This window comes from Spermophilus citellus (genome assembly GCF_964194105.1).
Source record: "Spermophilus citellus genome assembly, chromosome: 2".
Taxonomy (NCBI): Eukaryota; Metazoa; Chordata; class Mammalia; order Rodentia; family Sciuridae; genus Spermophilus; species Spermophilus citellus.
The window spans coordinates 235,493,230-235,519,610 of NC_138183.1; the positions used below are offsets into that span (position 1 = coordinate 235,493,230).

The window sequence follows — 26,381 nt, forward strand, 5'->3', positions numbered from 1 at the left end:
AGCCACCCTTCCCCATCTGGGCAGCTCGAGGACGGAGCTCGAGGGAAGAGGCTGCTCGTGCAGAGCCATGTGCACACTTTGGGTTCCTTGCGCCTCTGCCTTGGTGGACCCACGCATGTGATCCCGGGGGCTGAGCCACACGGATGGTCAGGGGCTGACAAAACAACACCGCTGCTGGGGGCACACCTTGGGTCCAGTGGCCCGTTTCCCCTGCCACTCCTCAGCCCATCTCTTGGCTCTCAAGTCCTGACCCTTTGCCATCCCTCCCGCCTGGCAGAGTCTCCCTGAGGGACAGTACCTTTGAAAGTGTGATGACTGCAGGGGCCGCTGCAGAGGGGCTGTCTCCCTGGTGCTGACCCGTGGTTTCATGACTGCACGTCCCAGATGGACACCACCTGCTGCTGCGCCTTCCCCTCCCCAGCCTACGTCTGGAGCTCACTGTGGTCTGCACACACCCCGTTTAAAATGCAGCTCCAGGTGGCCCCGTGAGGACCATGTGTCATGTACCCTCATGTTCACGGCAGTTGACAAGGTCAGGCGACCTAGAGACCCACGGCTTGAAACACATAGGTGATGGCCTGGCTCCGCAGGAACAGGTCATCAGGAGGAAAAGGAGGACTCTAGCACTGAAAGCACAGTAGTGGCCTCTTAACCCAGCCCCTAGTGTCACAGGTGGCAGGATGAAGGCAGGCGCCTTGACGAGACCAGCATACAGCTTGTCCCTGGCAGAGTGCACCTGGGCTGCTTTCCCATGTCCCCTGTGTGCTTTCCATAGGATGTGAGGGTCAGTTGGGGCAGCCTCCTGAGGGCTTTCAACTGGGAGATCTTGGCTTGATCCTGTAGTAGTGGGAAGCCACAGAAGACTTCAGGGGTTGGGGGCAGGGTGTTTTATTTGTTATAAAAGAACTTCAAAAAGGCCAAGTAAGCACAGCTGGAAGTCTAGAAAGGTGAAAATTCCCTAATCAGATAAGAAGTGTTTGGGGCCAAGATTATAAAAGTTAGAATGGAAAGAACAAGTGGCTGGTGGTGTTCCCTGGTTATGATCTGCTTCTGAACAGAGGTGTGGGACAGCCCCAAAGGTGAGGTCTGTCCAAATCACCGCTGGGCCCCTAAGTGAGGCCTAGAATCTGCCCTAACAGGCGGTGTCTGGCTTCCAGGGCATATGTGACTAAACACGGCGAGGACATGGCGGCTGGAGGACTGAGCGGTCCAGAGTCCCTGAGGGCCGAGATGTGAACTGTGGTGGAAACACTGCTGCCAGCACTGCAGGGACACGCGCAGCTCCCCGGGGCCCGCGTGCCGTGGCAGGAGGCTGGCCCCAGAGCATCCCCGGGTAGGAGGAAAGGAAGGCAGGCGGGCGGTCGTGGAGCGGGGTCTGCCCTCCGCCTGGGAGGAGCACTCCTGGGCACATGACCCGAGCTGCGCTAGGCTGGCTGGCACAGAGGGCCTTCCCCTCTGCTTCCCTCCATTGTGATCCTGGAGTCAGCAGCAGGGTTATGGATGAGGTGACGAGGATGGTGTCCTGATTGGATCCAGCTGCCTGGAGTGAGCCAAGGGCAGAGGCCCGTGGGAGGAACCATGCAGGCTCCCGAGGAATCTGAACCTCAGGACACCTCTGATGCCGCCACGAGTGCTGGAGTGTGGCACTCTGTAACCCAGCGTCGCCACATTGAGTCCCTCTGCAGAGAAGTCGGCCAACAGTGAGAGTCCCTCACTGCAATCTGACTGCATGTGACCCTAAGGCTGAGCAGTGGTGACGATGGTGGTGAGGCATAAGGATGGTAGCGGCACCCCGGGGGCGAGGGTAAAGAGGAGGCCTCACGGAGATGACCTGAGCTTCTTGTGCGTGGAGCGTAGGCTGCGCTGCCTTCTGAGAGCAGAACCTGACGGGTGTGCCACCCGCGCCCCCACCCTGCCCTCCCAGGGTCAGTCACGTGACCTGGGGCCTCGGAGGCGCCATGGTGAGTGTGGCATGGTGTGCGTGGAGCGCCAGGCGTGCGGTGCCCGGGAAGGGCTGGCAGGGCCTTCAGGGGAGTCCCCGGCCCAGCAGCGGTCACGGCTCACATAACTCTGCTGCTGCTCTGGGCTCTATAAAACTGTAGCAGTATCATATTATTTTAATCTGCTGAAATACAAACCCGGAGTGGAGGGAAGGCAGCAGTGCACACATCTGAGGAAATGTCTGACAAGGGTTCATTTGTCTGCAGCTATTAGGACGATGCCTGTGGCCGATTAACTCTGCTGGTTACCACCCGGCGTTAATGAGGCTGCAGCGGAGAGCCCAGAGGTGAGCTGCTTTCTCACCAGCCTGACCACGCCCAAGACCCCAGTCAGACAGCTCATAAACAGGGACAGGGTCAGCAGGGGGACTGGGCAGAGACAGTGTAATGACTCAGCAAGTGTCCCTCCCACTCCTGGAAGAGTGCTCAGAGACTCACAGCCGCCTGAGGACTGCTGTGCTCCTCACACCCCACCATGAGAACCGCCGCAGGGTCCTGAGCTAGGAGAGCTGAAGAGGGGAGGGTGCCTTCTCTGCTCTGGGCTCCTTACCTGCTCACCTGCTGTGTGCTCAGCAGGTGTGCGGAGCATGGTCACACGCAGGGCAGTTCTTTGTGCTTGGAATACTTCGGCAAATAAAGACAGCCTGTCCCGGTCCAGTGTGACTCCTACCTGAGGAAAGTGGGTGGAAGGCCTGTGCTTCATGAATATGGAAGTAACTGCAAAGAATGAAAGTTCGGTAAAGCAAAGCAAGGGCTTGAAAACAGGGTGTGGCGGGCATTTGGTTGTGGGTGGTTTGGGCCTTGGATGCGAAAGCCCAAGAAGCCCCTTGGGTAGTTGGCAGTGGTGATCTGACCGATGAGAGGGAGCCAGCCTTTTTCTTTTTCCTTCGATACTGGGGATTGAACCCAGAAGCACTGTACCACTGAGCCACATCCCCAGCCCCTTTTTTATTTTAAGACAGTGTCTCACTAAATTGCTGAGGCTGGCCACAAATTTGTGATCCTCCTGCTTCGGCCTCCAGAGTAGCCTGGAATACTGGTGTGCACCACTGTGCCTGGCTAGAAACCAGGCTTTTGAAAAGCAGGGAGAGCCTTCCAGACAGAAGAAATAGCCAGTGCAGAGGGCTTGGGGTCTAGTCATGATGGCAGAGCAGAGAGACCTGGTGTGTGGGAGAACATGGTGAGAGAGGCAGGAAGGGTGCAGTAGCAAGGCATTTCTTGTCTTCCTTTGAGGGTGGGACATTTCTTAAAGATTTTCAGAGATATGTTGAATTGTGTCCCTTTCACTTCAGAATGTGACTGTATTTGAAAATAGTGACTTCTCAGATGTCACCAAGTTAAAAGGAGGTCACCAGGGCGGGCCCCAACCTAGTGTGCCTGGTGTCCCTGGGGAAGCTGGCTGCATGGTAACAGGGCTGGAGTGATGTGGCTGCAAGCCTGTGGTGCCAGGGCGGCAGGGCAGGCTCCCCTGCGGGCTCCGCAGGAACCTGGCTCGTCGGGCATCTGGAGTTTAGCTTCTCTTCTCCTGGTGTTCCAAGCCCCGCGGGTGTGCTTCTTTGCTACCGCAGCCCCAGGAGGCTAAGAAAAAGGAAGAGAGGTACCACGCACTGGCTCTCCCTCCAGAGTGGCCGTCGGGAAGCCACCAGTTACTCTGGCCTGAGACCCTGTGGCTTCCATAAATATGTATGTAAATATACAATGAAAATAATTATGAAAAATAAAATAGAGACCACTGGTCGGATTGCTCTGTGCTGAGCACCTTAACGTTCGCTTAGACGTGGGTGGTCTTTCTAGAGGTGTGTGCACGCCAGGGTCTGGAAGGGCGGGAGTGGCAACCAGGGGACAAGGTAGAAATCTGTCACAGGGCCCTAGGGAGAAATGGTGGTGGTTGGAGCTCCAGGGTGTGGTGGGGGATGGTAAGAGGTGGTCAGAGTAGAGCAGCAGGACTTGCCCATGGCCTGGGAGGGAGGCTGGGAGGGCAGAGGCCGATGCCAGCACCTGGGCTGGAGCAGTGGGCTGGACCATTGACTGAGGTAGCGACATGGGGGTGACCGGTCAGGGACGTGAGATTCAGAGTGTATTTTAGATGTGGTAGCGAGGGGGTGCCTGTTTGTCCAGGCAGAGGTGCTCATTAGGGGTTGTTTAGCTCAGGAGTGTCCTGGCTAGGCGTAAAGTTAGAGGTCGTCAGATTAGAGTTGGCATTTAAGGAGATGAAAACTAGACACAATTCCTTAAAGAGAGAGAACTTGGAGAAGAAAACAGGGCCTGGGCTTGGACCCTCAGGAGCCTCATTACTTAGAATTCTGCTCCAGGTTGAGAAACCAGCAGAGGAGAGTGAAAAGAGGCACAGGACGGCCAGCTAATGTCAAGGCTCACTCACGAATGGCCCTTCTCTCTTAAAGGTTACACTATTGTACATAATCACATGGGAGGGGGTGTGGCAGTGCCTCATCCCCAGTGTCTGAAGTTGTGTGTGAGCCAACAAGACGGCACCCAGGCCCTCCCCCAATGGAGAAGCCACGGTGTGTTCTCAGTGGACTACGGAGTATGAAGTCAGACAAATCCTGTACACTTTAGGCTTCTAGTAGGACGTAAGAATGGAGGTGTGCTCAGGAAAAATAGATGTTTTTTAAAAGAAGACTTTGGAACTTTTCATAATCACCAATTTAACACGAATCAGGGCAGTTGAGTTTCAGAGTTCCATTTATTCTTCATTTGTGTATTCATTAAAAATGGCCACATGTGGTGGCACACACCTATAATCCCAGTGACTTGGGAGGCTGAGGCAGGAGGATCACAAGTTCAAGACCAACCTCAGCAACTTAAAGAGGCCCTTTCTCACAATAAAAAGGGAAAGAATCCAGGCGTGGTGGCTCACACCTGTAATCCTAGCAGTTTGGGAGGCAGAGGTAAGAGGATTGCAAGTTCAAACCAGCCTCAGCAAAAGTGAGGTGCTAAGCAACTCACTGAGGCCCTGCCTCTAAATAAAATACAAAATAGGGCTGGGGAGGTGGCTCAGTGGTTGAGTGTCCCCAGGTTCAATCCCTGGTACCCCCCAACAAAGAAAGGAAAAGAAGTGGGATGTAACTTAGTGGTAGAGCTCTGGAGAAGCTCTGGATTCAATCCCTAGTACCACAAAAAAAAAAAAAAAAAAAAAACTATTTCATTATTCACGTGTTGGCTAAACTCAGTAAGCTCTTCTTTCACATCACTTGAAATTTCCAAGCATATCAAGAAGTTTGGAGGAAATCAGAATCAACCGCTATCTTTGAAATTTGGTAGAAGGACGGGCCCCTGTTAAGACTGACTGCCTTCCGAAGCCTACTCTGCCCTTCTTAGTTGGCGAAGACTCAGCCCTCGGGAGGCTGCTGCTACCCACTGGGTAACTGCACCGAGCGGCTCTCTCCTGAAGGGGAGTTGATGTGACGTGATGCGCTTCCATCCCTAGGTCTGGCGGGAATTTCCTGACCGGCTGGTGGGCTACCCGGGTCGTCTGCATCTCTGGGACCATGAGATGAATAAATGGAAGTACGAGTCGGAGTGGACGAACGAGGTCTCCATGGTGCTCACTGGGGCAGCTTTTTATCACAAGGTGAGCGGGCGCAGGCTGGGGCCACTGGGTCCTCTCTGACAAAACTGAGGAATAACACCTGTTGTATTGGGCCCAGTGGATTTTTTCATACCTGCTGCTGGGTTTAGGGAAAGTGTCCTACTGAGAGGGCTTAGAAAAGCCATGTTGGGTGATATTCCTTTTAAAATAAGTTTGTTATTTTTTAACTATACAAACAATACATGCTCCTAGTACAAAGTACAAAGATTTGTAACACTAAAATGAGTAACAGTCACCCTAATTATGTCACCTAGAGAGCCGCATCTTGTCACTGGGTGTGTTTCAGCTTGCCTTTTATTTACTTATCCACACACTGCATTAGCTTCCATCACTGAGACAAAATGCCTGAGAAAAACAACTCTGAGAAGGAAAGATGGATGTGGCCCATGGTTTAGAGGTTTTAGTCCACATGGGCTAGCTCCATTGCTCAGGCTTTGGGCCTGAGGCATGGCAGAAGGGTGAGGTGGAGGAAAGCAGCTAGCTGGTGGCAGCCAGGAAATGAAGAGAGGGAGGGAGAGGGTGGACAAGATGGTCCCTTCAGGGCACACCCCAGCCTGCTCCTCCTGACGGGCCCCCTCGTCCTGCAGTTTTCACCACCTCCCAATAATGCCTTAGTGGGCTAATCCACTGATGGGCTCAGAGCTCTCAGGATCCTGTCACCCCCAGAGCTTCCCCTCCAAACACTGCTGCCTGGGAACAGGCTTCAGCATGCCTTCTTCTTTTCTTCCCACCTGACAGTATTTTAATTACCTGTATACCTACAAAATGCCTGGGGACATCAAGAACTGGGTTGATGCGCACATGAACTGTGAAGATATAGCCATGAACTTCCTGGTGGCGAATGTCACGGGGAAGGCTGTCATCAAGGTAAGAGGTCCTGCACCCACTGCTGTGCTTTCTTGGGCAAGTCGCCACCACCAAGCCTGAGAGGTGCTTGCAGCTATAAGACTGTGGCCCCAGGGCACAGATGATTGCACAGTGACCAGGCTGTAGTGGTCCTAACATTCCCAGCTTTTGAAAGCATGTTGCCCACATTAAAAACTGAGAATATATGAAGATCCTCTGAGGGATTCTTGTACATGACAAAACGACTATTTATGCCCAAAACTCAGACTTTGCTCAAAGCAGAACCTAGATATGTAGAGGAAGCCCCCTTCTCTGTGTGGGTGGGATCATCGTGACCTTTCTTCTTCCTGGATTATACCAGAAGTGGGCAGCGCAGACTCCCCTCAGAGTCTGCCTGGAGCGCCCAGATTCCACAGGAGCTCACGCTGGAATCTTGGGGTGGCATTTCCATCAATTGCACACGATTAAACGAGGAGCCTGTGAAAGAGGACAAGTCGCCATCTTCCCCCAGGGCCTCCATGTCCCCCAGCTCTCTAAATGACTCAGTGAACAGCTAACTGCAAGAGAAATTAAAGAAAGTGAATTCCACCCCGAACTTTGTTTTCCATGCTGTTGGCTGTGGCTGCTAGCTCTGGACAGGTGTCTTGCCCCTTAGCCTTGCCCTGGCTAGCTGGCTTTCTTGCGCTCCTATCCTTCCCTAAGTTTGATGGAAGCATAAGGTTTGGGAAGCTGGAGGGGCAGTCAGGGAAAAGGATTCAGAGGGGAGGGACGATTAGAATTTTTTTTGTGACTAAAGGGAACTGCAAAAATAAGCTGTATCTTCCAGAGTACAGTGCTGCTCCTAGCATCTGCCGTTAGCTGAGAGAAGGAGAAAGAGTGCCTGTTGGAACTGAGGTTATGGTGAAAGTTATGGGAAGCTGTATTTCATCGCCCGTGTGGCTGCAAGAACAAACGGTGTTTATACAAGGACCTTGGCAGTGAGAAAACAGTCATTAAACAGGAATTAAGGAGCTTGTCATCACCACTTCTTCCCAGTTACAGAAGGCAAAAGCCCTCCAAGCCTCTTTTATTGGGCCCTTGTGAGTTCTGTTGGCTGAGCCAGTCCGAGCTGAGCGGAGGAAGGGTGAGGTGTGCATGTGCGTGCGCAGCATCTCCGCTTACAGCCGGAAGCGTGCAGAGTGGGTCTCAGCTTGACTTTTAGAGTCCGTGGCACTGAAGCCAGGTATGTTTTATGCTCCTCTGTCAGGTGACCCCACGAAAGAAATTCAAGTGTCCTGAGTGCACGGCCATTGACGGGCTTTCTCTAGACCAGACACACATGGTGGAGAGGTGAGTGAGCCTCAAGCAAGTCTGCCCCAGCCCTGATCCCCATTTCCTGCCCTGGGCCTGTTTATGGGACTTTGTTGGAGATATAAGGACAGCAGCTGGTAGCCATAGTCACCTCCTTGGCACGGTGGGAATTGGGTTAGTTCAAGCCCAGGTCACCCAAAGAATTAATTTGGAATGCTACTCACTCAATTTGTAATGGCTGGAAGGGCCTTAAAAATATAGCTGGCCTTAAGCTCCAGAAGCCAGATTCTCCATGTGGCCTAAGCAGTTAACTGTCTACAGTCACTGAGTGGAAGCTAGTTAATTCCAAGGAAATACTGGATTGTTTCTCAGGGTAGCATCTCCATGTAATAGTAAAAGCTTGACTAGAAAGAATTAAGCCAAGCCCACCAGAGACAGATCACCTTTGCTGATGTTACCAAAACACCTGCCAAGAGCAGGATCCAGAGCCAGGGCAGCTGTGAAGGAATCCCTTTGTTTCTATTCCTCCCATTACTCTACAAGCACACGCCTGTGTGGGACGTGATCCTAGATGTGAAGACACCAGCAGTGGGAAATGTGTGTCTTTCCTTCAGACCCCAGAACCTTACACTAGACCTGACAGTTCCCACTGTGCCCCCAAAGTCCCCAAGCTTCACAGTGCCTGAATCAGATCTCAGTCTTCCCAAAGGCAGCTCCTTACTCGTGGCAGCTGGCTTTGCCGTGTTAGTGGCACTATTGTCAAGGGACCAAAGTGCACTCAGAGAATGTTCTAGTGACCTTTTGGAATGAGATACCTGGCTTGAATTCCCACAGATCTTACGCGCATCTGCTTGCAGAATTGCATGTTTCTGAAAACCATGAGCCACAATAGATCCCTCAAGCTGGAGGATTTTTTGGTACAGGTTTTCCCTTGGCCTTTGATGTTTTTATAATGCTTTACTCGTTCTGATTTTCCAAATAATCTCCTTATCCTATCATCTGTGACTTACCTAGATGAAATTACCCTTACCAATTGTTGGCGTGAAATAGTACATTATTGTGTTTTGGATTATCGTCACTGGTAATCATAAGTGTCACAGGTAAGGGTCATGACATTAACAGCCAGCCGTAGCCCAGTTGGAAAAGGACCCATTAGTGGTTCCTCTGGAGCATGTGAAGTTGCTCTGGAAACCATCTATTCTCTGTTTGAGGAGATTCAGCACGTTAAGCCCAATGGTGATTGGGTTAGATGGTGGGGACACAAGGGAAGGAAGTGACAGGAGGAGGGTTGACCTGACGATGGCCTTGAAGCTCACGCTGAGGCTCCTCAGCTCTTCTCTGCACCCCTGAGGCCACAACAAATGCCAAGAGGCTTAAAAGACAAAGTGAGAAGGGCACCGAGAGCAAGTCCAGTTCAGTGCGCGCTCAGGACCCTGAGCAGAGGAACAGCTGGTGACGCCTGCTCTCTAGAAGAGACCTGGAAAAGCAGAGGCCTATCCAGATACACAGGCCGAGGTGATCCCAGATGACCTGTGATAAGTGCCCTGAGGGAGGCTCAGAGGGTTAACTCCTTGCTGGGTTAATGATTCAGAGTAGCTTTGTAAAGGAGGTGACACCTGATGGAGACCTTCAAAAATCTCTAGGATCCCAATTAATGAAACTGGGCAAGGTGAAGGAGAGGGGCCAAGGATGCCTGATCCACAAGTTCAAGTTCATTTGGTGGGCATTGTGAAGTTCCATTTGGCCAGAGCCAGAATTCTGGCCTCTTGGTGTCAGAGTGCAAGGCCCTTTGAACCTTCACTCAAGGAGCTCAGAATTTTCCTTCAGGCTCTGGTAACTCTGAGTCACCCAGGGCTTGTTGGGGGTTTTTGTTTGTTTGTTTGATTGTTTTACTCAGAGATTGAATTCAGGAGTACTTAACCCCTGAGCCATATCTCCAGCCCATTTTATTTTTTATTTTGAGACAAGGTCTCACTAAGTTGATCAGGACCTCCTAAATTGCTGAGGCTGGCCTTAAACCAGCTTATCCTCCTGCCTTAGACTCCTGAGTTGCTGAGATTGCCACTATGCCTGGCTTTTTTTTTTTTTTTCACCCAGGGTTTTTGATCTGTTGACTAACTTGATCAAAGAATTGCTTTGAAGTTGGGCATGGTGACACACACCTATAATCCCAGCAACTCGGGAGGTTCAAGAAGAAAGAACTCAAATTCAAGGCCAGCCTGGGTAACTTAGCAAGACCTGTCTCAAAATAAAAAGAGCTGGGGGGTGTGGCTCAGTGGAAAAAGACTTTCTGGATTCAATGCCTAGTACCATAAAAAAAATAAATTGCTTTGAGATTAATTTGTAAGTAGTGTCTAAAATGGGATGAAAAATGATAAGATTGTAGAAAGAAGACCAGTTGTTAGAAACCTTGAACTAATCTGAATGTGGAAAGAAAGTTAACAAATTAACTCTCAAGAAAAGGAAGAGGTGCCCGAATGTGGTTTCCAAATGGACAGGTATGAAGAGGTACAGACAAGGAGTCAGCAGATTACTTAGATTTGGAGTCAAAAAAAGTCGCAGTACCTTTAACAGTGTGCACAGTGTAGTGGAGGGAAGGGGCACTGTTAGGGCACACTAGAGGGTTAGCCTGGGTGAAATTGGAGAATAAGGTGGGCGATTCTGAGGCCTTGCCCTCTGTGTGGAGATCTAGAACAGTGACCAGGCAGTTAGAAATGTGGAAACAGACTGCAGAAAGGTGTTTGAACTGAGTCTGTCTTCTGCCCAGGAACCACAGCCGACTAAAGAAAAGCCAAGGCAGACTCTGGGATATCCTCACATTTAGGAGACCGAAGGCGTAACTGGAAACAAGCAGCAGCTGTCAGAGAGGCCTGCAGGCAGGCAGTGCCGAAACAAGGAGGGAGCAAGGGTCACGCAGAGCAGGTCTTGGCACGGGGTGGTTATTGGTGACCTTAAAAAATACTGTCAGAGAGTGACGCGGACGAGGCTCAGAGCCTGAGCTGGTGAAAGAGGAGTTAGGCAGGGAAGCGATGCTTTTGAGAGATTTAATAGGAAGTAGACAAATAAATCAGCAAAATGTTTTGGGGTTACAGATTGAGGCGCTGGGCCAGTCGTGGTGGTGCACACCTGTAATCCCAGCAACTCGGGAGGCTGAGGCAGGAGGATTCCAAGTTCAAGGACAGCCTCAGTAATTTATTGAGCTGTCTCATGGTAAAAAATAAAAAGGGCTGGGGATGTAATTCAGTGGTAAAGTGTCCCTGGGCTCAAAAATCCAGCACCCCTCAAAAAATAGATCGAGGCACTGGATTATTAATAAGGTACTGAGGACTGCGGTATAGCTCAGTGGTAGTGTTGCCTGCCTAGGATGCCTGAGCCCCTGGGTTCAATATCCAGCACCAAAAAAAAAAAAAAGCATTCATATTGGGAGGGAGGAAAACATGATTTAAGCCATCTTGGGTAGCCTAGGAGAGAGAGTTACAACTGCAGAATTGTTCACTTGTTTTAGTTTTAATATTTCCCTTTGCAGAATACACATTTACACAAACCAGCAGAAGTGGTAGCCACTTACCAGCCTCTGACCTTGTATTTGGGCGCCTGGATCTGAAATCTCAGTTGTGTAGGAGAGTAGTTTTTTACTACCCAGCATCTATTTCCAGAATCAACTATCTCTTCAAGAATCAGAAGAATTTATAGTGGTTCATTTGCCCAGTAACTTTACCAGAGCAGGTTTACTCGGCAGACAGAAAGCATTCATTTAAGAAAACATAATATTTTGATTCAGATCAATCTTTGTTCAGAGTGTGAACTTGTCACTCATTAGATTGGCTTACCTTATCTGAATTTCAATCTCTTTGTCTACTGAGATGGGATGTTAATATGTACCAAATCCCAGGGCCCATTCCCAGGTTCAGCAAATATTTATGAGCATCTTAGTACCCAGCAGTATGTCAGGCACTGGGATAGAGCTCCTGTAGCCCAGGGCCTGGCAGTGTGAGTTTCCACCCCAGTTTCCCTGCACTAGTCCTGAAGGCTCCTGGTCACTCTAGGTGATGGGATGTGCTCTAGAGAAATACAAAGCCCGTGGGCCTTTCCTCCCGGACACTGCAGCACCGCCCAGCCGGAGACTGGCAGTTCTGAGGGAGCACTCTTGATGTGAAAGCAGCAGGAAACCCGGGTAGCCCAACCTCCCCACCCCAGTCACCCAGCCAGGCTCTCCTGCCTGCTGTTCCCTGCCCCAGACCTCCTGGATGGAAAGCAGCCGGCTGGGGAAGGGCCTGCACCCGCCCCCCTGTACCAGGCTGTGTGCGAGGAGGAAGCGCCTTCAGAGCGGGGTTAGCCAGGGTTTCTGGCAGCGGTTCAGGCTGGCCTGAGCCCCAGGGCATATCGCCATGGCCCATGCCCTGCTGGAAGATCTGGTTACAGAGGAGACCTTGCCGTTAATACTCTCCCTGGGCCATAAAGTGCCACCCTCAGCCAAGAGCCAGGGGTATCCATGCTGGGCGCGGCCGGGCTGGGCTGGCCAGAGCCTATGTACGCAGCACCTGGAAACTGCAAGAATCTTTCCTGTTTACAGACAGAAGCACTGTCAGAAAGTAAAACCTGTAGAGATTTGACTTGGTTGGCCGCTGCTTTGACCCTGTGGTTTGAAGAGAGGGAAGCTGTTGTCCAGCGCTTGAACCACATCACCTAGAGTCTTCACTCTCCCCGCAATTCTTCCCTGGGTCTGGATGCTGCCTGCCCCCCACCTCCCGAGTCTCAGGAAGGAAACTCAGATACTAGCAGGTTATGGTGGAGTCTGATGCCAAGAGCCAGGTTCTGCCTAGTTCTACCACTTTCTAGCTCTGGGTCCTTGGGCAAGTTACTTAGCCTTATTTTCTTAATCCATCACCTTAGGATAATATAAACCCAGTCCCTGGGCAAGGGAGAGGGATGGGGAGGGATATTTAAGGAATCTAGAGATATCTATGTACAGCTGGCCAGGAGTAGACTCTCAACTGACTCTAACTTCCAGCTCCTCCCTTTGGACCCTGGAATTACACTAGTAGTTACATTTGTATGATATCATAATTAAGACTTTAGCCTCAGGAGCCAGAATGCCTGGGTTTGGTTCATGGCTCTTCTAGGTTTTTGGACCTGTCGACGTGTTACTTAGTTTCTCCATGTCTCAGTCTCCCCCAGGGAAAATGGGAATGAGAGGCCATCACACCCGTTACAAGGAGAACTGGAAGCACTGCTAGCCTGGCAAGTTACTTAACAGTGCAGATGACGAAGCCAGCTACTTGTGATGTCAGTGGGTATGAGGGCACGTTAGCTGAAAACTCCAAGTGAAATGGTTCAGATGTTTCAGAAACATAATGACAAGGGGAAAAACAGTAATAGCAATCTTCTTTATTAATGGTTTCTTCCTGGAGCCAAGCTCATCCATGCAAACTTGTTGATTAAAATAACTGGAAGCCAGGCTTTCGGTTGTACCTCTGAGGATAAAGAGATTGTGCCGAGTCCGCCTGGTGGGCAGCTGGCCAGTTCCTGCTGCAGCTCTCCAAAGCCGAGGACCTGCCATCTGATGCCATCCCTGAGGTCCCCTGACTGCAGACACGGCTTCCCCAGGCCTGGCTCCACTCCAGTCCGGTGCTGACCTTTCTTCTTGCCCAGCTGCCACACTCAGTTGGCCTGATTGACCTGCATCGTCCCTAAAATACGCCTGGCCCAGTCCTCTCCGAGGGTTGCCGACCAGCTCCAGGCAGGGTTGAGCCAGGAGACGCCTCTCCTCCAGCACCTCCAGCAGGAGCTGTTGTCCCAAGTTGGCAAGGGTGACTAAAATCACACAGATTAGGCAAGCAGACCGGTGTGAGCTCCGCCTGTCAGAGGAGCTTGTGCAGGCGCCTGGTCCTTCCTGGAGATGGCCACGTGCAGGCCCTGCGTGAGTGCTGCTCAGTGAACCAAGTGTTCGTTGTTTGAAATTGAGGTTCGCTGCCCATCTTCCCTCGCTGCCCACTGCCACGTGGGTAAGACCCTTCTCCTGCCCTTTAAACTTCACTAAGCTGAACTCAGATCCAAGTTGCTTTCCTTCCCACCTTCCTTAGCTGGCAGAGATGGGGTTAAGGTCTGTTGGCAGCTAATCCACCTGGGTCTGAGGCCTGCCAGTGCTGAGCTGGAAGAATGACTGGAATTTGAGGGGGAGGGGAAGAGATCCTGACCTTAGACCAGCCTCCAACCGCATTGTTCACTTTCTCCCCCTAACTGAGCCTGGACCCCCAGCTCCTCCTTGATCCCTACCTCTCCAACTTCCCTGGAGCCTGGCAGCAGGCTGAGTTTCTCTTGTTGATGGGAACACGATGTATTTTGCTGTCACCTCTCAGCCTCTCAAACATTTACCTTCCCTACCCCCTTTGCCCCGCTCCCACAGGTCCGAGTGCATCAACAAGTTTGCTTCTGTCTTTGGAACGATGCCCCTCAAGGTGGTGGAGCACCGGGCTGACCCCGTGCTATACAAAGACGACTTTCCTGAGAAGCTGAAGAGCTTCCCCAACATCGGCAGCCTGTGAGGTGTGCCGCTGGGGCCGGGCAGAGCTGCTCCCAGCTGTACTGTGGGGCAGAGGGGTGGGGTGACAGACTGGGCTCCGCGCACCCACTCCCACCTTCTCAAGATCAGAAGCCAGAGGCTCCCGAGCTCGGAGCCCTGCAGCCACACCTGGGTCCTCCTGGCCTCCAGGGTTCTCTTCACAACAAGTGGGAAGGAGCCTTGGTGGCACTGGACTTGGCTCCAGCACATTCAGTTCCAGGTGAGCAGTCTGCCGACGGGCCATGGGACTGCACAGTGGAGGAGCCGGCCAGCCCTGAGACCGTGTCAGAGGTGCCCCTCACTTCAGTCATTGTCCACCAGCGAGTCGTGGAGGAACAGCCAAGCCCTGGATTTGCTGCCAACCCAGACTTCTTCATGGGTTTGGTCTGGGCCTGGGCCCTGGGGCTCCAGGCGCAGGCAGAGGAAGAACGCTGACTGGGGTCCTGTCAGTTCCATGAACTACTCTTTGGTGCAGATTTTATATGATTAAAATTATTTTTTACTCCTTTTTTTTTATGTCTTAAGTGCTGATTCTTGGTAATCTGGGACCCATCCTTCTTTCGTGCCCTTGCCTCGGCCTCTGGCCTGATGATAGTCTGGGAGGACGCACCAGTAGGGGCTCTAGTGCCAAGTGCATCAGGCATGAGAAGGCCCCGGTCATGAGCGACCTAAGAGCAGGGGCTCAGAGGCCTCCACAAGCCTCTCACTCCCGGTCAGCGGCCGTCCATACCGCCTCAGCATGCTGGGCCACCAAGAGTACCCTCTCACTGCTGTGGAATACCATGTGGTAAAAGCTGAAGGGGGTGTGACCCCCACCTCAAGGGGATGCCAGAATTTCCCTCTTCTCTTGGTGTAAACGTGACATTAGCCAGGGAGGCTCTGGCCAACGTTAAATGCTGCTGTAACAACCACTTTGCAACAGTTGCTGGTACATTTAAATCATTAAATTTCAGCATTTAGTAATACTGCACATGTGTGAATTATACCTCTTTAAGCCCAGTTGATGAACAAATCTACTCTGGCAAATGTTAAATGTTATGGATTCGAAACAGATTTATCTGGCTCTAATATTAAGATCAGCCACAGTTTGGGCTTCAGCCATAACATATGTCCCCAGAACACAGAATACATAACAATTTGCTTAGAATGTGGATATAATTACAGAAAGCCAGCCAGTTGTGTGCCAGTCGGGGCCCCTCTCACACCACCCATTGTTCTGTTGAGTGACAAGAAGGTGAGCAGGGACAGCCCTGTAGTCTAAGGGTCACTTCACCTGTCACCCACAGCCTGGGAGCCAGAGGATAGTTTCAGAAGAGCAGAACCCAAAGTGGAAAGCCCAAGAGCCCTCCCGTTGGTGTTCAGGAGAGGGACCCTGGAGCTGCTGCCAGGAGGGCGAGCGTGCTCTGTCCCTCGGTGCATTTTGCAGATGTGGACGTGGGACCTTGGTTTGCTCAGCGTCTTAGAGCTGCAGACGCGGGTCCCTGATGAGCTTTGTCTAGGACGATGTGCACCAGTTGTAGGGACGTGAGAAGGCCTCTCACTCTCGTTTTCAAAATCCTGGGGCTGGTGTGATACAAAGCCAGAGAAAGGGATTTCTGTTGTCACCAGGTCCCAGAGCTGGCAGTCAGTGAGCCCCTCTAACTTTCTAGGGGGCTGCTAGCTTGTCCCAAGATGTGGGGCATGTGTGGGGAGCCTCCATTGAAATCCCCACTGAAAGCCGAGAGCTATGCTCATGGTGGGTGGGTGTGACTTTGCCCTTAGCTGAAGGTCCAGAAAGTTCTGTCCTTTTGCTCCTCACTTAATGAGCTACCTTGGTGGTTGGTGTCTTACCCAGTTCTTTTTACCATAGGTTCATGGGTTTGGGGTGTTTTTCAGCCCTTCTTGGCCCTTTGATTTTGAAATAGGAACTCTTTCATCTGGGTTGATTGGGTGCCTCGGGGAGCTGTGTGACTTTATCACCTTTGTGGGACCATTGGACTCCAAGGACATCAGTCACTTAGCTGGGCACAGCGATGCATGTGTGCAATCCCAGCCACTCAGGAGGCTGACACAGAAGGATCATAGTTCAAAACCAGCCTCCACAAATTAGAGAGGCCCTAAGGAACTCAGTGAGATTCTTTCTCAAAATAAAAATGGCTGGGGATGTGGCTTGGTGGTAAAGTACCCCACTATTTCCAGAAGTATTGGGGTTAGATCTTGCAACAGAGCAATTTCTACCACATCTTGGGCTCTCAAAGCAAACCTCCAACATTCTACCTACTAACGGACCGAGAGCAGAATCCCGTAGAAATGCAGGACAGGGCTCCAGCAAGCGGTCAGCATTAGAGGTTCCAAGGGCCATGGGCCTGCATGCCCTCATGAGTGTGCTCCTGAGCTGCCAACCAGCAGGCCTCACCCGAAGCTTAGGTCGGGACATCTGCCCCTCGGATGCCACGGAGCCTGCTTCAGAAGCAGAACAATATGCTAATTAAAATGTCATGTTCTGGCCTACAGCAGACAACAGCTGGTTTTAGATTAAGAAATCTTTTTTAAAGAAGCTGTGTCCTCCTGGCCTATAGAGACAGCAAACTGGCCCTGACCCAAGTGTGTGCACTGGGCCATTGCCTTGGGCCCTGGGGACCTCATGGGATGGGCCCGCTTGGAACTCCAGGGCTGGAAATACCATCTATTTTTTCTGATTAACATTAGACAGTTGTTAATGTTTTTATCTCATGTATTTCACCATGTCTCACATGTGTTTAAGCCAAAACCTCCTTCTCTGTGAAAATTAAAGAGGAAAATAGCAGCTTTGTTCTCTGAATCTCTGGTTCCTTCCTGCCAGTGACGCTCTCCTGTCCTCTCTCTCTGCTCACCGCCACCAAGTTCAGAAGTAACCACTTGGCTTTTCGGCCTTGTCTACTTCAACTGGGCTTTGAACCCATGGGTCTCAAGGCCTGGCTCCTCTGCTGCCCACGCAAAGGTGACCCTCCAAGATCCCCTTTTGTGATCATTGACTGAAGGAGTCACCAATAACCCTCCATTCCCAGCTTCCACCCGCCATGATGGCCTCTGAGTGGCATCACACAGCAAAGAGGCGGGAGTGTCCTCATCATGGGAAGAGCGGGCTCCATGTGAAGGTGATTCGGGGTTAGAATCCAAGAACCCCTGATGGTTTCCTATGCAGAAGGAAGAAGAGGACGAAGCAGAGATGAGGGGTGGGTGGCTGGGTTCTGGCGAGGCTCCCCTGGCTCTGCAGGCAGGAGCCTGGGACCTGGGGGAGAGACTCTGGCCAGAGAGGTCCCGCCAGCACCCACCCTGGGCCCAGCGAAAGCAGTGTTTTGGGAGGTGCCCCTTTTCCTTCCTCTTGGCCCAGGCAGTCTTCTGTTGCAGTAAGAGAAGCCACAACAGGCTGCTCCCCAGGCGTCCCTGGCACAGAGAGGCAGGGACAGAGAGTGCCAGGCTGGCCCCAGGCCTCTCCCCCAGCTCCTGAGAGGAAGCTCTGGCAGGCGCGCCCTCGGGAAGACTCTGGAAGCTGCTCAGCTCTCCCTGCAGGGCCTAGAGACACTGCAGGCCCTGGGGCTCCTGCCCTAGGCCACTGTTTGCTCTCACCCAGGTCCTACTTCTCAGTCAAAGCAGGGGCAGCGAGGGCCTGTGTGCTGACCACGCGTGCTCTGAGGAGCTAAGAACAGGCGACCCGAGCTACTGGCTGAGCAGAGGCAGGCAGGCAGGGTCCCCTCTAAATACCAGACTGTCCCTCTTCAGGGTGGCAGCTAGGAGACCATCTGTAGAAGGCACAGACCTTCTCGGCCTCCTCCACCTCTATTAAATGGGCTCCCGGGGATCCCAGCTGTGGCAGTTTGGCTCTGGGGTCCCCGGGAGGGTGTGTGGGTCTAAACAGGTGGCCCGTGTTGTGGCTTTTCCAATCCAGGCTCACCGTGGCTGGCAGCAGGGGAGGCGCTGAGGGGGAGCATGGCCCCTCTCCCTGCCCCAGGCCTCCTTCCTTCTCAAGACACAGCGAAGACACCAGCATCCGTCCGTGACTGCCTTTCTGCTTCCCCAGATGGGCCACATTTCGAGGGTCCAGCTTCTTCCTTCTGCTCTAGACTGGCTGGACCCCTGGGAGCAGCCCCTCCGCCCCCTCAGGGCAGCGCGTCTGCTGCAGGCCGGCTCAGGCCGGAGCCGTCTTGTCTGCACCTCTCAGGAACTGCACACAGGGCGGGCACAGAGCCTGGTCTCCCACCAAAGCACTCAGCCAGGTCTCGCCACCAAGGAGAGGGAGCCTTCCCGCTTACCGACAGCTGCAAATCCTGTCACCAGCTGCCACACGCGAGGACAACTCCAGAGGCTGTGGCGTTCTGTGAGCACGGCTGAGGCCCAACCAGGAGAGGCAGCAGAGTGGTTCTTCGGTCGCCCTGTGTGCTGGCCCCGGAGGCACAGACCTGAGACACCGCCCTGCCCTCAAGGCTGCGGTGGCCGCAGGTGTTCATGAACTCGGTGCTGCAACCCATCTGTGGGCCAGGCCTCGGGCACAAGTGTGTCTGCCCTAACTGTAGCCGAGGACTCCCGACCCCCTTCTCCAGTCTCTGGAGGATGCAGGGTGGAGGCTTCTCCTCGTACCTTCCCTTGAGTTGTACCCAGGCCCGTCCTGCATTTGAGGGAACCCACTCCTGTGCCTCAGTTTCCCCAACCAGATATTAGAAATAGCAGGAGCCCTGAGACCCGGCTGGTGAGAGCGGACGTGTCTCCGGTCTGTTCCCCTCACACCAGGCCTTCCACCAGACGTACCTGGGGATGCTGGAGCCAGCCCTCTCTGGCCACTGTTTCTGCTTCCCCTGTTGCCAGAAAGCCTGGGGTCTGGATCCTGTCTGGCCCCGTCAGGGTGGATTACCAAATGAGTGGTTCTTGTGCCCCAGTCCCTTTCCTGTGCTATAAATAAGCCCATGTTTATTTTCTTGTGTTATTGAAATGAGCACTTGTGATTTGGGCCTCTTTTGACGAGTCGAGAGAGCGTCCATCCGGTGCCTGGTGAGGGCCCTGCATGGCTGGCTGCTGTCTGAAGCTATTTGGAGTCCTCTCCCTGTGTTTTGGATGTGGCTTAATTTCAATAGAGAGGGCTGCTTGCAGCCCTGTATCTGCTGATTTTCAGGTTTCAGCTTTCTGCCAGCCTCACTGCCTGCTTAGAAGTCAAGCTGTGTTTCTCATTAAGGGGATAACAGCCACAATTGAGGTAATTAGCGAAAATTGTGCATTGGTGGCAGCAGCTCCTATAGGATTTCCAATGGTCTTTCTCTGGTAGATCCTGCAGGGATCACCTTCATCTCCTCCCCCTGCCGACCCTGAGCCAAGTACCCTGTCCCAGTTTTCTGGATGGAGTCCCAGTAATTTCTCTCCTAACAAACAGCCTTGTTCTTGTCACCAGTTTGGTTAGGCATCTTGACAACATGGCCGGGTGAGGATTCCGTTAACTCCATCTTCTCCGGTGCGTGGAGGATTCCAGGGATCGTCTCTCTTTTTTCATAGTGTTGTACCCTTGTCCTTCTTTGGGAGTTACAAGGTTGAATCCATTAATGTTAATCCATCGTTGTTCCGTTAGCATCCTGTCGTCTGTATCATCTCAGTGGAGAAGACCTGGGACAGTGCTGGGACAGACAGGAAATGGCTGGGGACTAGGAGATGTTCTAAGTGAGGACCTCCACAGGCGACTTTGGCTTCTTCGGGCTTTAGCAATACACCAAAAGCATCCCAGGAGACCGTGAGGAGGACACAGCCTTGTTTAGGTGGAACTTGAGCTAAAGACCATTATCTACTTCTCAGGACAGATTAGCCTGGTAAGTCACTCAAAGATAAACTTTCACAGACACACCCTGAACCCACAGTGTACTAATGAAAGAATTGCATCTAACAATACGATTTGATTAACTTTTAGAGAAGGGACTAGGAGAAAGTAAATTTTTACTCACATAAAAATTTCTAAGCCATTCATCGCTAAAGATTAAAAAGAAAAAGCTGATATGATGGGTTCATGCAATCAGTAAATATTTACTAAGCATTTGTTATGTGTGAGATGGTTCATGAGGGTGCTGCATTGAACAAGGTAGAGTACTACTGTCATCAAGCTTGTGTTCTAAGAAGACAAACAAGAGAAGGAAGTGAGCCAGGTGTGGTGGTTTACACCTGTAATCCCAACTACTCAAGAGGCTGAGGCAGGAGGATCACAAGTTGGAGGCCAGCCTCAGCAACTTAGCAAGATCCTGTCTTAAAAGAAGTGACGAGAAGTTATTGGGAGGAGGGTCTGTTAGATAATTGATGGACATAAATGAAAACAGTAGGGGCTCACAGATAACTCCTAGATTGTCCTGAGGAAGCCAGGGTCACCGTCACTGGAACATGGCGGACTGACAGGAGGAGGGAAGGGAAGCACTGGGAGACTCACAAGCTCTACCTCACCATGTCGGTGTCAGACGTCGGGGGAGCAGTCATTCAAACAAGAGGGAAATTAGGACTGAAAATACAGAGGGATCTGGAACCTTAGGACTAGAGGAGATTACCCAGGGTCAGGTAAAGAAAAGGACTGTGACCCGAGCACAAGGGCCACTAAACCTCTTATAGGTAGAGAAGAAAGGGAAGAACTCTAAGGGAGACAATGGAGTGGCCAATGAAGTGGGAAGGGAAATAGGAAGGTGTCTGTGACACAGAATGTGACAAATTAAAAATGCATATTGTAAACACTAGATCAACCACTAAAAATATCTTTAAGATGTGTAGTTTTTAAGGCAATAATGGAGATGGAATACCAAAAACATGCTCGATTTAAAAGAAGTCAGGAGCCAGGTATGGTGACTCAGACCTGTAATCTCAGCAGCTCAAGAGGCTGAGGCAGGAGGATCAAAATTTCAAAGCCAGCCTCCACAACTTAGCAAGGCCCTAAAGGACCTAAGCAACTTAGCAAGAACCTGTCTTAAAATAAAAAAATAAAAGGGTTGGGGATGTGACTCAATGGTTAAGTGCCCCTGATCCCAATCCTTGGTACCAAAACAGAAAAAAAGAAAGAAAGATGAAAGAGTAAACAAAGAGCAAATGGGACTAATAGAAACAAATAACAAGATAACAGACTTAACGCATTAAATGTAAATGGCCTAACACTGTAATTAAAGGACAGAGATTATCACTGTGCTGTGGTTTGAATGTGTTCCTCAGAGGTTTGTATACTAAAACCTCAATTTCCAGTGCAGTGGTGTTGGGATTTGGGGCTTACCAGGAGGCGTTTAGGTCATGAGGGTCCACACTCATGAATGGATTGTTGCTATTCTCATGGGAGTGAGTTCTCACAAGAATGGGTTGCTTAAAAAGCCAACTTTGGCTTCCTTGGCTCGCTTGCACTCTTCCATGTCATAGAGCAGTAAGATGGTCCTCACCAGAAGCCAAGCAGAGCCAGCACCATGCTCTTCGATTTCCTAGCCTCCAGAACCACGAGCTATATAAAATCCTATTCTTTATGAATTACTAAGTCAGTGGTAGCAAACAAAACTAAGACTCAATTGAACAGAAAAGCATTTATGCACTGTATCAAGAAAATAAGACACATTTAAGTTAAAAAATAAAAGGGTAGAAAAAGGTATACTATGCAAAACTTAATCACAAGAAAGTGGGACTGATTATATTTCCAGAGAGAAAATGAAACATTTTATAGTGATAAAGGGGAATATTCATCAAGAACACAGAACAAGAGACAGTTCATTAATGCATCAATATATTGAATAACAGTGCTTCAAAATATATAAAGCAAAAACAACTAAAAGAAAAATAGAAAAATCTATAATTATATATAGATATCTCAAAATTCTTGGTAGAACAAGTTGAAAGAAAAACTCAGAAAAATATAGATGGTCTGTCTCTAGCAGTCAGAGAAATGCAAATCAAAACCACCCTAAGATACCATCTCACTCCAGTAAGATTGGCAGCCACTATGAAGTCAGCACCACCTAAAATAAATAAAATAAAGGCATTGTGTCCAATTACAACTTTAAAAAAATATTTGAAAAATGCACGAATTAACGAAGACACAGAGGAAATGAGAAAAATAGTCTGAACTGGGTGAAAATTCAAAGTATCAAAATGTGTGGGTAGAGGACTAAGATGGGGACTTACAGCTTGAAGAGCTGAAATTAAAAAAAAAGTCTAAAATGACCTAAGCTTCTACCTTAATAACCCAGAAAAAGAAGAGCAAATTAATCAAAGTAAGTAAAATGAAACAATAAAAAGCAGAATTAAAGAGACAGAAAGTGGAAAAATAATGAAGAAAAATCAATTAACCCAAAACGGGTTCTTAGAAAAAGTCAGTCGGTGCTCAAGGCCATTCAAGGAAATCCGAGTAAGATACAAATCACCAGTATCAAGAACCACAGAGCAGAGGGTAGCACATCACTGCGGTCCGAATGTTTGTGTTCCCCCAAAGTTTGTATGTTGAAACTTAACCCCAGTGCAGTGGTGTGGCAGGTGGGGTACCCGGGAGGGGACTGAGTCATAGGATCAGTGCCTTTATAAAGAGGCCCCGGACAGCTCGTTTGTCCCTTGCACCAGTGAGGACCCATGAAGGTGCTGTTCATAAGGAACTGGCCCTCACCAGACACCCATCTGCTGGCATCTTGACCTCGGACTTCCCAACATACAGAAACGTGAGAGTAAATTCCTATTGTTTATAAATTACTTCGTCTAAGGTGTTTGTTATAACAGCCTACGCAAACCAACAAATAAGGATAACTTCATATGAATAAATTCTGCAACATGGACACAACCCATGAAAGATATAAGTTGACCTAACCGCATGAGTGAGAAAGAGAAAATCGGAACAGCCCTGTATCTGTCAAAGAAACCCCCATTTCAAACACCCTGCGGAAAAGTTCCAAGTCCACATAGCTTTACTGGCAAATTCTACTAGACGATTGAGGAAGATATAATATCAATCTTAGGCAAGCTGTCTTCAGAAACTGGAAAGGGAGGAAATAGGTACTGACTCATTTTAAATGGCATTATCGCCCTAATACCAAAGGCAGACAAGAACATTACTAGAAAACTACAGAACAATGACCACACACACACACAATCCTTAACAAAATATTAGCAGATTGAATCCAGCCACATAAGAAAAGATACAACATGACTAAAGAATACAAAGTTGCTCTAAGACTTAAAATTCAATATAATCCACAATAGAATAAAAGATGATGAACTTGACAGAGGAAGAAAAAGCATTTGACAGAAATCCACACCCATTTGTCATTTAAAAATACACACAGAGAGCAAACGCACATCTGCACGAGGACTTGACACAGGCTCCCAGCAGCTTTACTCTTAAGAGCCAAAAACCGGAAGTAAATGTTGAAGGACAGATGAATGGGTAACAAATCTCGAAACAATGGATACAAGCTAGCAATAAAAATAATGAACTACTAAGACACAAAACATGGATGAGTTTCCTAAATAGCGAAGCAGAAGCAGCATGCATGTGTGAAGTTCTAGAACATTCCAAACCCATCTAGCGGGACCAGGCGGATCAGCGGTTGCAGGGCTGGGGACTGGCTGGGAGCCGGCACAGGGAGCATCCTGGGGTGAAGGGAGTGCTCTGTATTCTGACCGTGGTAACTGGGCACATGCATCGATGTTGTTCAGATTCTTCCAATTCTTTAAAACTCGAGTGTTTTATGGGACATAAATTATACCTTGATAAAGTTGGTCAAAAGAAAGCTGATCCTGAAAAACTGTCATCTTCCACAGTCCCTTGGATTTGTGGTGGACGTTATCCCTTCCCTCCTTCCCCTGCAAGTCTGTGAAGGACCTGGGTGCTCTGATTGCAAGACGTCTCCCCGGTGTCTCCTGTAGTGCCCTCCCTGCGGGACGCACGGTGCCAGCTCCCCAGCTGACAGTGGTCAAGGGCTCGCCCTGGGAGAGTCACTGCCCAGTGCTGCAGATCAGTGGCGCGGAGGACCGTGTCTGCCTTTGCAGAACGTGGGATCCATGCACACGGGGGAACTAATCACTTATGTCTGCCACGTAGCGTGGTGTGTGAGGAGGGGGTCACATGTTCCCTGCTGGGGAAGGAGGAGGGCTCCATCTGACTCCACGTTCACCGTGGGTCCTGGGGTTAGAGGGAGGAGATGGACGGAGTGGACAGGGGTGTGCGGGAAGCCAGGGGCAGGCATTTGGACCAGAGAAGTCGAAAGAAGGTAAGATAGGAGAGTGTCCGGGGTTGCGGGAGCACCGAGTCCAGGCTGGGGACTAGGCAGGAGGAGGCTGGATAGGGTTGGGGCTGAAGCAGGGTTCTCCATTCAGACAGAACCCATAGGAGACCCACAGCTAAGTGAGAGGGTGCTGTGGTTTGGATGTGAGGTGTCCCCCAAAAGTCTACATGTGAATGTAGACTGCCAGAGGGTTCAGAGGGGACATGATGGGGCTGACAGCCTTAACCTAATCAGTGAACTCATCCCAGATGGGTTAGCTGAGGGGTAACTGAAGGCAGGTGGGGTGTGGCGGGAGGAGTGGGGCACCGGGGACGTGGCTTTGGGGTCTATATTTGTATCTGAAAGTGGAGATCTCACTCTCTGCTTCCTGATCATCATGTGAGCTGCTTCCCTCCTCTTCTGCCATGTCCTCCCTCACCTCGAGCCCCAAGGAATGGAGCCAGCTGTCTATGGACTGAGACCTCTGAAGCCCTGAGCCCTCAAATAAACTTTCCTCCCCTACAGTTGTTCTGGTCTGGTCGTTAGTCACAGCAGGAAAAAGCTGACTGAAGCAGAGGGGGTTGTCCGGGGGATGGGCTCATGGGATGATGGGGGCCGAGAAGCCCCCTGTGGGGCAGGGGAAGCTGGAGCCCCTGGGGTGCCTGTGGCGTGAAGGTCCAAATCCCAAGCCCCAGAATCAGGGAAGCCGATCGTGTAGTGTTCTGAGGTCCAAGGCCTGAGAGCCCTGGGGAGTGGGAGGGCTAGAGAGAGCCAGTCTCAAGGCCAGGGAGTATCAAGTTTTACGTCCAAGGCCAGGAGGAGGAGCACGTCCAGGAGAGAGAGCGAAATCCTCTGGCCTCCCTCTCCAGGCCTCCAGCAGACTGGAGGGTGTCCACCCACACGAGGGCTGGCCCTCTGCACTCAGCACCGAGTCACACCCTGTCTCCTCCAGAAACACCCTCAGACTCACCCGGAAGCCATGCTTTCTCAGTTCTCTAGGTACCCCAGGATACGGACAAGTGGACACCCAGGTTTACCATCACGGAGGCGAAGTTAAAGAGGTGGGAACCCGGCCCCAGGCAGAGTGGGCTTCTCAGGTGAAGGTTCTGTGAGCAATGTGGGCAGAGCCGGCCTTGCATCAGGACTGGTGGTGGGGTGGAGTGGGGAGAGACTGGGAGTGGGATGTAACCTAGAGCAGCAGCCTAGAAAATGACACGGCAGAGCAGTCGCCAGGCCAATCTGGGAAGTTGGTGGGACGGTTTGAGAACCTTTGGGATACAGAGACAGGAAGAGCAGCCACTTGTCCACTTCTGTTCCCTTCCCTCGTCCCTGTAGCACACACCAGCCACTCACAGACTGAAGCCTTACCCCTCAGTGTTATGGTGTTTGGAGGTGATAAAAGTTAGTGAGGGCTGGGGATGTGGCTCAAGCGGTAGCGCGCTCACCTGGCATGCGTGCGGCCCGGGTTCGATCCTCAGCACCACATACCAACAAAGATGTTGTGTCCGCCGAGAACTAAAAAATAAATATTAAAAAATTCTCTCTCTCTCTCTCTCTCTCTCTCTCTCTCTCTCTCTCTCTCTCTCTCTCTCCTCTCTCACTCTCTCTTTAAAAAAAAAAAAAAAAAAGTTAGTGAGGTTACAAGGGTCATCCTTAATTTGGTAGGACTGGTGTCCTAAGAAGAGGAGGGGACACCGAAGCCATGTCTCTCCATGTGCATGCCCAGAGAAAGGGCCACATGAGGACACAGAGAGAAGGACCTACACACACCTACAAGCCAGAAGAGAGGCCTCACCAGAAACCAATCTTCCAGCTCCGGGGTCACGGACCTCCAGCCTCCAGAACTGTGAGAACATAAGGCTCTGTTTTTCAAGCCA

The 26,381-nt window shown here is 50.8% G+C and overlaps 1 protein-coding gene and 1 long non-coding RNA gene across 2 annotated transcripts in view; both read left to right on the forward strand.

Annotated features, from left to right (window-relative positions):
• Positions 1–14,816, forward strand: part of EXT2 (exostosin glycosyltransferase 2) — a 154,555-nt gene extending 139,739 nt beyond the window's left edge. The window contains exons 11-14 of the mRNA XM_081278809.1: positions 5,449–5,592; positions 6,349–6,477; positions 7,703–7,785; positions 14,153–14,816. Of these exons, the coding sequence (XP_081134935.1) occupies positions 5,449–5,592; positions 6,349–6,477; positions 7,703–7,785; positions 14,153–14,291 (495 nt within the window). The 3' untranslated portion in view covers positions 14,292–14,816. The remainder of the gene's footprint in view (positions 1–5,448; positions 5,593–6,348; positions 6,478–7,702; positions 7,786–14,152) is intronic.
• Positions 14,817–25,405: 10,589 nt separating this feature from the next.
• LOC308642565 lies at positions 25,406–26,381 on the forward strand. Its single transcript, XR_014020584.1, has 2 exons — positions 25,406–25,565; positions 26,170–26,381. It is a non-coding gene; the product is annotated as an uncharacterized lncRNA (long non-coding RNA).